This window comes from Pinus tabuliformis, chromosome 2_2 (assembly GCF_031772625.1).
Source record: "Pinus tabuliformis cultivar Carrire ecotype Pingquan chromosome 2_2, CPIR1, whole genome shotgun sequence".
NCBI classification, from domain to species: domain Eukaryota; kingdom Viridiplantae; phylum Streptophyta; class Pinopsida; order Pinales; family Pinaceae; genus Pinus; species Pinus tabuliformis.
This window is the reverse complement of record NC_142300.1, coordinates 938,144,737-938,158,264: the sequence shown is the minus strand read 5'-3', so window position 1 is coordinate 938,158,264 and position 13,528 is coordinate 938,144,737. Positions and strand designations below refer to the sequence as shown.

Here is a 13,528-nt window from a genome sequence, read left to right as displayed (position 1 = left end):
ATGGACACACAGATCAAGAACACTCACCAACAAAGGATCCAACTATATCGAGTTGTCAAAGCAGGTCAACTCCTTCATTAGGGAAAGTGGTTAACCAGGGACCAGGTTCAACAAAAATTTCCTTAACTCATGGAGGCTCTGTCCACAATGGGGACCATTGCTTCCTAAGGGGGGAGGAATGATCCAAGTGGATGTTGGTGGCCACCTGCCTATTCCACCTAGACCTCAAGTCAGTTTCATCTGTTTCCTTGTTTACTTCAGCATTTACTATTTTTAGCAGTTTTTTGGGTCCTGAACTTTTAGAGTAGTTTTGACCCCCTAAAAGGAATTTTTTTGAGGTCTGTTGTAGTCCCATTGCCATAGGTAGTTGCCTACCACAAATATTATATTACTAGGAGAGACCTTTCCAACAAGGTATCATATGCGCCAAATAGAGATAATGTGACCAAGTTACGACCCTGGGAAGTTGGTTGCCCAACTAACCCCAACGGGGCACACAAACTCTTGGTGTTACATCTCATGGGTTTATGGCTTTGGTTTTTTAGGGTTTATCTTGTTTCTAAATAATAAATAGTCCCTTGAGCCTCATTGTAATATAGTTCAGAGGCATGTAGTTGTCACATCTCTTCTCAAAGATAAGCTACCTTCGCCCGAGTTAGTTTATTTCCATTCTATTTGTGATCATAGTTCAATATTTTTCTATTTATGAAATGAAGTGTTTTTCTGTTGTATCTCTATATTTATGATTATATATGTAATTTTTTGCATTCTTGTATAAGTTTGGATGACGGTTGGTAGGGCAATGATGACTGAGAGGTATTTGACTACGAATGTCTCTATTTGGAATCAAACCCAAGAGGATTCAAAACCCTGAAAACATAGAATAAAGTTAACTTATTGTATGAGAATATGAGTCTTTTACACAATACAAAGACACAAAAAATGAATATAAATATAAACACCAAGTGGGAAAAAACATGTGCCAAAAATAAAGAAATTATAGGAGAAGCCCTACCAAAACCCCTGTTGGAAGGATTCAACACTATGGTGTAGAGAAAATTGACCAATAGTAGGCTATCAATGCCCTGGTGCATAATAAGTTGAGAAATGTAAGGCTTGTCAATTCTTTGATACTGCCTACAGTAGGTCTTTGGTACTGCAGTGGGGCACTGGTAGGGAAAAACCTAGATCTTTGGTTTTTTAGCACAAGGTCTTAGATCCAAACTCATTTTATGACTCTTAAGCATTGTATAATGTTGAGGAAATAAAATAAAAAAAAGGTTTCTACAAACTCAGACAAAGTCTACAAAAATGCACCGACTGGGAATTCCCTAGTGGAGTTTCCAATTCTATTTAAGGTGAAATTTCACTTGTAGAAGCAAGCTAATTTAAACCAATAGGTCTTCCCCATACATGCCCAAATGGTAAGTGTTACAGTCAAAGGATAAAACAAGCCAATCCCAATGCATACATGCATATACAAGAAATTACAGAGAGGGTAAATAAACAACACCTCTTATCAAGAAGAGTCTGCTATTTGGTGCAACTAGCTTGGGAAAAACCTTTGGAAATATTTTATCTTGTCCTTACTCCTAAATACCCGCACAAAAAAATGAGTCTCCAAACCTATGCCCTGCAAGCACTATTAGTATTAGCATATAAGTACACTCATAATCAAGATGTAAACATGAGAGAACCATATGAGAAACTGAAGTAGTGGGGGGAAGTGAGTTATGGTTGTATTATATTGAAGGTATTGTGTATATTGTCATGCACTTCCAATGACTTTATCTATAGTCATCCACTCAACAACAACTCACTATCAACTGGGAGTGTGTTGATCGCTTATCATAGGGAAACCTATAAGTGAACAATCTAATAACACTTTGGCATATGTTAATTCTTACTCCCATTGATCTATGGAGAACTTTCTTTAATAGATATTCATAAGGAGTGAGTCACATCAAATCTAGACATCTTTTTTACCATGTCTAATCCTTTGATCCTTATCCTATTTGAGTGATCAACTTTGACCTAGTTTAACCTTATCCATGCAAATTCTCGCTCTATTTCTCCATCATAGTTTAATTGGGGCATTGTTATCTCTTTGTTGCTTGATGCCAGACTACACATATCACAGTTTGGCTTAGTGTTTTTTGAGTATGATAAAAAAGGAGCATTGAAATTGCCAATTGTAGGTTTTTAGATCTTTCAAAAAATCAGTTTAGTCTTCCAGGTACCCTTACATACTTCCATTTTATCACTATCACCATGCTACCATGGACCTTTATCCAAATCAATGAAAAGGAACATTTCATACACATGTCGTAGCACATGCATCACATGCATCCCATGCCGAAACATGCCTCTTTTGTATGCATGCTTCTACTTTGCCACTAGGCATTCACCCAATCCCTTAATGGAAGTTGGTCGCATGAGTGGAAATTTCTTATGATTACTAAATCGTATAAAACCCTTTGTACTCATCCATGGAGTCTCATCCACCTTATTCTTGGTTTGTGTTTTCGTCTACAACCATTTTATTTTATTTTGTTTTGTTTTTGTATTTAGAAGAATCATCAACATTGATGGTCTTGTACTTGTGTGACATGGGGTCAATTCAAATTGCTACCACTATAAGCTCTTGGTCCCTATGTATGCCCTACTGCAAGCACAAGTCAATAAGGGGAATTTGAACCTCAAACCTTCTCGCACATAAAACTTCCTTTTCATGACCATCATAAATTGAGTTTCCCCTGAGGGGTTGCAACTGTTTTATTTTATTAATATGCATATGATACATAAGTACATTATCATGCCTTATAGCCTCAAATTATAAAACATGTATACATGATCATACCATGCCCAAACACAACACATTCACACACACGAGCACAACAACCCCATAACGCATACACACATGCAAAAAAAATTATGCTCAACTCACCGAATATTTAATGCGTCTTGGCTCACCAACCTGGTTCTACATTTACATGTTTTTTGCATTGCAGTGGTCAAGTAGGGGTGTTATATACATGATCATTGCACTTGCAAAAAATAGCTTGTACATGGAAATCTTAGGAAGATAATATTTGCAACAAATTGATCTAAATTAATAACACTATTCCATGCTATATTCCAAGTTAGAGTAGGAATTTTCTTCCATAAGCATTCATATATATTGGAATGCACTAAGTTGACCTACAAATGTTGGTATCATTTTTCATTCAATTCCAATTGTTACTTCTCGTAGAATATCTCTCTCTCTCTCTCTCTCTCTCTCTCTCTCTCTCTCTCTCTATATATATATATATATATATATATATATATATATATATATATATACATATACATATACATATACATATACATATACATATACATATACATATACATATATACATATACATATACATATATACTATTATTAGATGCTAAGATATTTTATAATGCTTTCAACCCATATTCATTAGGTTGACATGTTACCTTGTGGTTGGGAATGATGGTGTGTCTATCATCATCTAATTACTTGAATCAAAGCATATTACTAATGTCACTTAATTCTATTTCCTTTGATAGCTAGTCCTTTAGGTACACGCTTCTACTCCTATATGTACATTGAATTGTGTAGAGTGGAGTTGTACTAGATTTGTATGCTTCTTCCAAGATATCAAGATATTTCCATCACTCTTGAGTAGGAAAATACTATTGAAACCATAGAGAAAGGCATGGGTTAACTTCTATAGCTAGTGAATAAAGTTGACATACCCTAGAAGTGTTCAATTTTTTTATAGTGGCCTTGCTAATAAATATTATTTTTGGTTTAGTTTCCCCTTGTGAGCTATAAAATGGGATTATGATAGGGAAAAAATATATATAAAGTGCATGCTTTGTTTATTTGTATATGTCAATGTTGACTTGTATCTTTGCTTGATATTGTCTTCTAAGACTTAAATGTGGAAACAAGTCTTTTATACTTCAAGTACAAAAATTTGTTTCACTTGCAATTTAGTGATCAATTTTAGAATTCTGCAAAATGAAAATTTTTAAATGCAAAACATAGAATTTCAGGTATTTAACATTTTTTCACAACACAATATTATTTTCAAAACATAGTTCAAATATCACTCGAAAGCAATATAACCACATTCAATGAACAATAAACTAAGTGCACACATATATAAACATAAATATTAATAAATAAGATTAAAAAAAAGGAAAATGATAAATTATAAAATAAACTATTTTTATTAATATCCATGAATAATTAGAAAGTTAGATCATTGTAGCATTGGGACAAAAACATTCAATAAATAGACAGTAACAAAGTGTAAAAGTATCAAAAGATACAAGATTAAAAAGGCTATGCAAAATGCTAAGTGGAAGGAAATCCCTAACATATATCTTGGGAAAAGAGGTAGAGGTAAAGGAGAAGGAAGATTGAATTATCCTTATATCGTCATTGGCTATAAACAATGAGATGCAGACTCTCTAGCAATGTCCTTAGGGAAGAATTAAAGTTTAAAAGCCCAAGGGTGCTAAACAAAAAGAAAGAGCATAATAATATCCCTATATGGTCTTTGGCTATAAACAATGAGATGTAGACTCTCTAGCAATGTCATTAGGGAAGAATTAAAGTTTAAAAGCACGAGGGTGCTAAACAAAAAGAAAGAGCATAATCAATATTGTTAGAAGGAAATTTTACAAATATTTAGTTTGATTAAAATATTAAATGATTATATATGTGTTAGTTTTATTAAAATTTTGTAGAGTTTTAAAAGATATTTTTGTTTAATTTATAAAATTAGAAATATTTATACATTTTAAATAACAAGAAATCATATTTTTTTTTCACAATTATATTGACTTAGTCTAATTAGGCCATAATTTTCCCAAAAATAATACAAATTTTGAGAAATATTGATTACCGCTATCAAACTTTAAAATTTTGGATGCTTAGAGAATTTTTAATAATATTAAATATATTTCCACCCAAAAAAAATTAAACACTATATAATAATATTTTTCCCCAAAAACAAAAAAATCATCAATTCAAATGAAAAATAACTTTCCAAACAAATTTAAAACCTAGGTAGAAAACGCCAAATTATAATGCAGATTTATAACAAAGTGACTACGCCTTCATGAACGATAAAATAGCATAACTCACATTTAAAAATACACATTCATTATGACGCATGTCAACTGCCTAGCCTGTGTATGCATGGCTGGCGTGTAACGGGTATGCACGGGAAACGATTGAAAACGACGTATGCATCTAACATAACGACGTTGTCTTATTTTCTCTCCGGCTTCCCCATAGTCCGGAGGTTGTGCATGAGAACCCAGGGAAGCTGTAGCGCTTTGGATTCTGGATCAAAATCTGCCTGACACAATTTTAGCAGAGTCCTTCCATAGATTTCCTGCGGCGCGCCGTTCTACAGGGTTAATTTTAGCTCTATTTTGTGGGTTCCCTTTTAAATATTTCAGAATGATGCAGTCAAGTCCCGTGTTTATAGTGCAGCGATACCCACAACATGTGAGCTCGGACGACGAGATTAGGACCCTCTGGATCGGGGGTTTGCAGGATTGGATGGATGAGAATTTTCTGCGCGATCGTTTTGCTTCTACCCAGGACCTTCTTTCCCTTAGGATCATTCGCAATAAGCAGACTGGACTTTCGAAGGGTTATGGCTTCTTGGAGTTTGCAAACCATGCAGCAGCCCAGAGAGCTCTCCAGAATTACAATATTCTACAGATGCTCAGGGCTGAACCATTTTACAGGCTGAATTGGGCAATGTATAACAATGGAGAAACGCGTCTCAGAGATTTTACTATATTCGTGGGAGATTTGGCATTTGATGACACAGACCAGCTGCTGCGAGAGACCTTCAGAGCCATATACCCATCTGTAAAAGGAGCAAAGGTCATTACTGATAGGCTTACAGACCTTTCAAAAAGATATGGGTTTGTAACCTTTGGGGATAGGAATGAGCAGGCTAGGGCTATAACAGAAATGAACGGAAGGTTTTGTTCCTCCAGACCTATGCGAATAGGTCCTGCCAAAAGAAAGCAGACTACTGTTTATCAGCAACCCTATCCCCCTCAGGTGGTCGAGTTGGTACCAGAGAATGATCCAAACAATAATACAATGATCCAAAGAATGGAAAGGTTTGTTCCTCCAGACCTATTCCAGCAACCCTATCCCCCTCAAGTGGTCGAGTTGGTCCCAGAGAATGATCCAAACAATAATACAATGATCCAAAGAATGGAAAGGTTTGTTCCTCCAGACCTATTCCAGCAACCCTATCCCCCTCAAGTGGTCGACTTGGTTGCGGAGAACGATCCAAACAATACAATGATCCAAAGAACGGAAAGTTTTGCTCCTCCAGACCTATTCCAGCAACCCTATCACCCTCAAGTGGTCGAGTTGGTCCCAGAGAATGATCCAAACAATACAATGATCCAAAGAATGGAAAGTTTTGTTCCTCCAGACCTGCTCCAAAGAATGGAAAGTTTTATTCCTCGAGACCTATTCGAATAGGCCCTGCCATATCCAGATAACTGCAGCCTGCAGGGACTCTTCAAATGCAACAACCAGATCCAAATAAATGGAATGGGACTTATGAGACTTATGATGCCACTGTAAAATGATAACGGGGTGTTTCTATTTTATGTCACACAACCTCAAGATCCAAATATGTATAGCTAAAGCCCACTCGATACAAATTATTAGTAAAAGTAAAAAGGAGTCATGAGGATTTGATTAATTTTTTAATTTGAACTCATCTGTATAATGAATAAGGATTTGATTCCTAAATTAGTTTGAAGCGTGAAAATTTTGAAAGGATTAAAATAATCTGTATGATGCAGTGGTATTTGATTAAAAGTTTCGAAAGAATTTCATGTGGATCTGATTTATTTTTTTGTGTGAATTGTACTAGTGTCTTAGAATCTTGATACAATTAATTATTTTGGCAGTTGAACAGTAGTGGGACTATTTATATAATTATAATTATATATATATATATATATATATATATATATATATATATATATATATATATATATATTTCGTTTTAAATATTAAAAAAAATGTTAAATATAATTTAGAGAATTTTAAACTTGGTAAAAATTGCATTATTATGTGGAGATTTTAAAAATGCATATTTTGGTTTTAATAATAGAAAATGTAAATTTGAATAAGGGTTGCATGATAATTTAGTATTTATGGCTAAATTTAAATTACTTGTGCAACCATATAAATTAAATGATTGGTAAATGTTTTTATTAATGAAAAATCATATACAACTACACAAAGAGGAACAACCAACACTACATAAAAACATGCTCAAGTGTACTAGTGAAGAGTAGAAAACATCATAAATAATCAAAAACTAAAAGTTCTGAGGCTTCTCATTTCAAATTGTTTAGAGCTACTTTAGCTATTTTGCAAGGATCACCAAATTGTTTGTTCTATAGTTGAGTGGATCCATGAAAGTGGCAACTTAGCAAACAATATACCACTTCACATTATTTTGCAGCTATTTACTCACAAGACAAGGTTAGCTAGCTCAATCTCAAGTTATTCCACTCTTGAATTGGCATTGAGGGCCCTCCAAAGGACTCCCCTTGTCTCTCACTAGATTTATTGTCATAAATGAGCTAAGGGGAACCAAGGCATGAGCTTGAACCTATAAATACCAATGGAATTGGGACCAAAAGAAGAGGGAAGCAAATACAAAGTTATGTTGCCAAATTGCCAAGCCAATTAGCATACCCATGTGTTCAAAGGGTTCATCATTGAGAGCTCTCATAGGACTTCTTTAAGTAGAGATCATTCTGGCAAGGAAAGGGAAAAATTGATCTTCCTTTAGGAGACTCATAGGGCCCCTTGCCCTATCAACTCCCTTTATATTCTTAAGATAATTTGTAACTATTTTCATCCAGCAATAAAAATAGTTCTTTCTTCCCTACCTCTTGTGTTCGTTTCTTTTGTTTTCCACTATTCTTGCATTGTAGCTAATATTCTAAAGAGAGTTACTTTGTTCATTTGCTTACATATTCATCTTGCTAATATTTTCTTGTTGGCTCTATGTAGGAAGCAATTGCCTTGTAATAGATTGAATCTTGGTACTGTTGATTTCTGTAGCATTGGATGCGCTCTAGCCTCAACATTTTGCAGAGAGGCTAAGATACATGCATTCTCCAATACCCAGAAATTGTTTGGGAAAATTCCACATAGAGATGATTTAATTAAAATAATTAACTTTTTTAAAATGGTTCCCTAAGTCTAAACTTAAGAAATTGGGTAATTAAAGGGTATTAATTAAATCAAGTGTGAATCTTCTAGAAGAATACGAGGATCAACTCCCAGTTAATATTAGCCCTTGATTATGTTTTAATCTTGGTCGTTTGTGCTTCAACGACAGATTATAAGAAGGATTTCGATGGGAACTTAGAGGACACATCGAGTGAGAGATCAGAGATCGAATTTCTCAAGAGTAGTAGCATTGTGTTGTCGGAGTAAGATTGAGTGGTCTTCTTGTAGTGAGGGGTAGGGATAGTAGTCTGGATGAGGATTTTCCATATCTGGAGAGTGAAAGACAAAGAAGGCAGAAAGAAATTCAGTGAGGCAGTGTAGTACCACGTAGAGGCAGCGCAAAACTTCAGAGGGAGTTTGAAATCTAGCTTTGAGAGACGAGATTCAGTGCCAAAAGCTGGGGTATGAGACCGGAGGGCCAGGAGCTCGAATTTCCAGACATAAGGGGGTGAGAAGAGGAGGTGATGCAGAGCCCATCTAGTGTGATGCAAATCTATGTAGGATTGATGCAGAGGTAACATGGGGCCACCCAATCAGCCCCTCGAATCATTGTGATATTGTTCTCACTAACTTTCTGTCAATATTTCTCTGTATCGGATAGCCATTTTGGGCATCCAACGATTTGTACTCAGATTTACTACTGCATAATAATTAATACTCTTAGTTGTTACACAAGTTTTCCCAAGTTGGGTTTTTCCAGGGACATTGTCCAAAAACAACTGTGTTGATGTGTGTGTTTATTTCTCTTGAGCATGGTATTTGGTTTCCACAATATTTTATTTTGTTTGGGCTGCAGTGTATGTATTTCAATATTTGTTGTATAAAACTACAAGTAACTTGTTCAACTAATTTAACAACTAGGTGAAATATTATTAGTTTGTTGCAATAAGAATCGAGTAACCGATTTTTCACAGGTACACCATGTAGAAATTCCCACTGTAGATCAACATATTATGCAATATACTAAAAAACAATACAAGATCTACTTCTACCATAAACTTTGCGGAAGCCTAATCACATATGATCAGTATCAACCAAGAACAAATATAACTAAGAATGAGAAGCAATCACACATAACATAGAAGAAATAACCCTGGGAAAGCCTCAACCTAAAACCCCAACTCTGTATTATCATACAAGTGGAAATATAGTCTGGATTACAAAAAGAATCAGCTCACAAGCTATCCTGCTCTCTCTGCAATCCCTCTGCTGCTCATAGATAGTCAAAGGCCTCTCTCAAACCTTCTCCTCTGCCCCCCAAGCCTCCTATTTATTTGCACAATTTTTCTTGGGGTCCAATGAAACCACATGTGTGAATTGGCCTCTTCACACACTCACTAACCTCTGATCTAACTGCGCAGTCCTAAAGGAGATAAATCCTTCTCCATGGATGAGTTTCCTTGATCGAAAAAATCAATCCAACTGATAGTACATTGTCCCTCCTCTGATCTCAACTGGGTCTCTGTCTGGATTGACATGCATGAGTTATTCATGAGAGAATATTCAGTTATCTGAAATGCAGCAGTTATATGCAAGCATGCATTAACTAACTAAACTTACATTAATTTAAACAAATTGTTTAAATCAATCTAACTGGAATTGACTCAGTTAACTGAGCCAACTAATTACAACTCAAATTAGAACTCATCCTTATCTCTTTAATTGATGGATAAATTCCTCAATTAATAGAGAAACTGTTGCATGTCCTCACATAGACTTCATGCTTGATTTTTTCACAACTAATTATCTCATGGTGAATTAATTAATTTATTTTCAAACAGTTGTTAAGTTCAAATTCGAATTTTACTTCCTATTTTAGTCCAGGGATTGACTAAAAATAGGAATCCATCTCGAACTACTAAAAATAGAATGTTATTTTTAACACTTCCATTTTTCATTGCCTGTTGCTCAATCCAGCACTGATACCCAAACTGCTATTTATAGCTGTGCTATTTTTAGCATTTCTTGTTGCCATTTTCAACACTCCCTCTCAACAATAAAGGCTTCAACTTGAACCTGATCGTGAACCTTTGGAATGTTCTGCATGTAACACTTCTACCAAGTGTGGTTGCTCCAGCAACTCTAGAAACAAAAAAAACTCCCAATTGACTTCTGTAGGGCTAGAAACATACTCTGATGCTAAAGCTCTACCTGTTGTTGACAAGTGATCCCTCTCTAACCTTTGAGCTACTGTAACACTCCATGCATCTCGCACCGTTTCACAGCTCTCTGTGCCATCCTACACTAGTGCAACACTCTTATGCCTCTCATATTGCTACAGCTTGCTAGCTCTGCACAGTCTTGGGACTCCTGCACTATAGCTCTCTTTGTCACTCCATCCGCATTTGTGTCTACCCACTCAGCCATTCCTGCTACTCCTCATCGAGGCTCTCGTAGCAAAGTCAAATCAAAGAGGTTGGGTACCTCCAATATCCTACCCCTATTCCAGCCTTCTTGGGACGATCACTCCACATCGCCCCACCTCCTACTTGGAGGTATGGGTGCATGTGATCCCTCTGCCCACTTGGCTCGAAATTTCCCCCTACTGGAGGTCTCTGCATGAGTGGATGCCTCCACTCGGTCTCCTATCGGCTTCGCCAGTTGTGGCTGCTCCACAACCTCCTAAAGCTACTTCACCAATCGTGGATCCTCCACAATCATCTGAGACTTCTCTTAGGGATGCATTTTGAGAGGTAATGTACTCTCCCTCTCAACTACCAAGTCTCCATCAGTTTCCTTGCTCCTCAAGGCTTTGCATACATCTTGAATCTCAAGAGCATACAGGTTCTTAACTCGTGAACCAATCTACTTCACCTATCTAGTGATGATGTGTCTAAGGAAGACCCTTCCCTTATTGAAGACATCATAACCTCTGTCTTCCAGCCCCACGATCGACACCAAATTCCTCTTCAGTCCTAGTACATACTTGACATCAGTCAAGGTAATGCGAGCTCCATGCTCCCTCTGAAAAACAATCATGCCTACATGTGAGACACTATACTTTTCATCATTACCCATCGCTATGAGTATCTGGAGATCTTTCTCCTCCAAAGTACTGAACAAACTCTTGTCACCAGTCATATGGAAAGAAGCTCCACTGTCAAGAAACCAACCACTTCCCACCATGGATGAAACCATGCATGCAAACAGTGTGAAATCCAGCTCGAACTATGAGGCCAGTGCCTCACCTTCTAATCCTTCCATGGATCCCTTCTTGGATTTCCTCAGTGGACAATTTGTAGCAAAATGGCCCACCTCATGACAACAAAAGCATCAGACTTTCGATTTGTCAAACTTCTTCCCACCTTGGGAAGAACTAGGTTGGGAAAGAGAATCCTTCTCCTTCCCCTTCTTTGCCTTACTTGCTAAGGCACAATTTTATTAATCCTCCATGGATGAAGAACCATCTCTGGTGCTTCTTCTTATCTCCTCCTACATCAGATCCGACCAAATTCGTTCCCAATCTGGCAGTTTCTCTCTTCTATTAACCGAGTCCTGGTAGCTATTCCAGCTCTTAGGAAGACTGAGGAGTGCAAGACTCACCATGTCATCATCAATTTCAAGCTCATCCCTACATGTGGTGAGCTTGTTCATATATGTAGAGATCGTTTTTCCCTTTTCACTCTTGATCTTCCGAAGCTTGTCTTTCAGCGCTAGCTTCCTCTGATCACTGCTATTCTGATATAGATCTTTCAATGTTTTCCACATTGAAAACAGTGTCTCCTTCCCATGGAGACTTGAGACTATGTGATCTCGAACTCCCTCCAGAAGGATTCTCCTTGCTCTAGCCACACATTTCTTCCATTCTACCAATTCTTGGGCACTAGATGCTGCAGGCTTGGGGACTTCTTGATCAATGAAGTCCTTTAACCCGTTATCCTCTAATACTACTTCCATGTGATCCTTCTAGGCTATATAGTTTGAGCTGCCATCAAGTGCATACTCAAGCCTCAAACCATTGAACGCCATTGGTGGAAATGAGATGTGATAAGAACTTGATTTCTATATTCAGGAACCACAAACTTCGAACTTCTCCCTTCTTGTATACAGTTCTCTCCTTTGATCACCTTTGCTTCGATACCATGTAGAAATTCCCACTGTAGATCAACAGATTATGCAATATACTAAAACACAATACAAGATCTACTTCTACCATAAACTTTGTGGAAGCTTAATCACATATGAGCAGTATCAACCAAGAACAGATATAACTGAGAATGAGAAGCAATCACACATAACACAGAAGAAATAACCCGGGGAAAGCCTCAGCCTAAAACCCCAACTCTGTATTATCATACAAGTGGAAATATAGTCTGGATTACAAAAAGAATTAGCTCACAAGCTATCTTGCTCTCTCTGCAATCCCTCTGCTGCTCATAGATAGTCAAAGGCCTCTCTCAAACCTTCTCCTCTGCCCTCCAAGCCTCCTATTTCTTTGCGCAATTTTTCTTGGGGTCCAGTGAAGCCACATGTGTGAATTGGCCTCTTCACACACTCACTAACCTCTGATCTAACTGCGCAGTCCTGAAGGAGATAAATCCTTCTCCATGGATGAGTTTCCTTTATAGGAAAAATCCATCCAACTGATAGTACATTGTCCCTCCTCTGATCTCAACTGGGTCTCTGTCTGAACTGACATGCATGAGTTATTCATGAGAGAATATTCAATTATCTGAAGTGCAGCAGTTATATGCAAGCATGCATTAACTAACTGAACTCACATTAATTTAAGCAAACTGTTTAAATCAATCTAACTAGACTTAACTCAGTTAACTAAGCCAACTAATTACAACTCAAATTCAAAATCATCCTTGTCTCTTTAACTGATGGATAAATTCCTCAATTAATAGAGAAATTGTTGCATGTCCTCCCATAGACTTCATGTTTGATTTTTTCACAACTAATTAACTCATGGTGAATTAATTAATTTATTTTCAAATAGCTGTAAGTTAAAATTCAAATTTTACTTCCTATTTTAGTCCAGGGACTAACTAAAAATAGGAATCCATCCCAAACTGCTAAAAATAGAATGCTATTTTTAGCACTTCCATTTTTCATTCCCTGTTGCTCAATCCAGCACTGGTACCCAAACTGCTATTTATAGCACTTCTATTTTTATCATTTCTTGTTGCCATTTTCAACACACCATTGTGCCAAAAGGAAAAGAACAAATATGAAATTCCACTTTTTCTTTCTTCTTCTTTA

The 13,528-nt window shown here is 36.6% G+C and overlaps 1 protein-coding gene across 1 annotated transcript; it reads left to right on the top strand.

Moving 5' to 3' along the window:
* The first annotated feature begins 5,494 nt into the window (after positions 1-5,494).
* On the top strand, positions 5,495-6,544 carry LOC149196252 (RNA-binding protein L-like). The gene has a single exon (XM_089408240.1). The coding sequence runs from the start codon at positions 5,495-5,497 to the stop codon at positions 6,542-6,544; it is 1,050 nt and encodes a 349-aa protein (XP_089264366.1).
* The last annotated feature ends 6,984 nt before the right edge of the window (positions 6,545-13,528 follow it).

Coding starts and splice junctions, on each gene's coding strand:
- LOC149196252 (XM_089408240.1), top strand. CDS start 5,495: ATGCAGTCAAGTCCCGTGTTTATAGTGCAGCGATACCCACAACATGTG.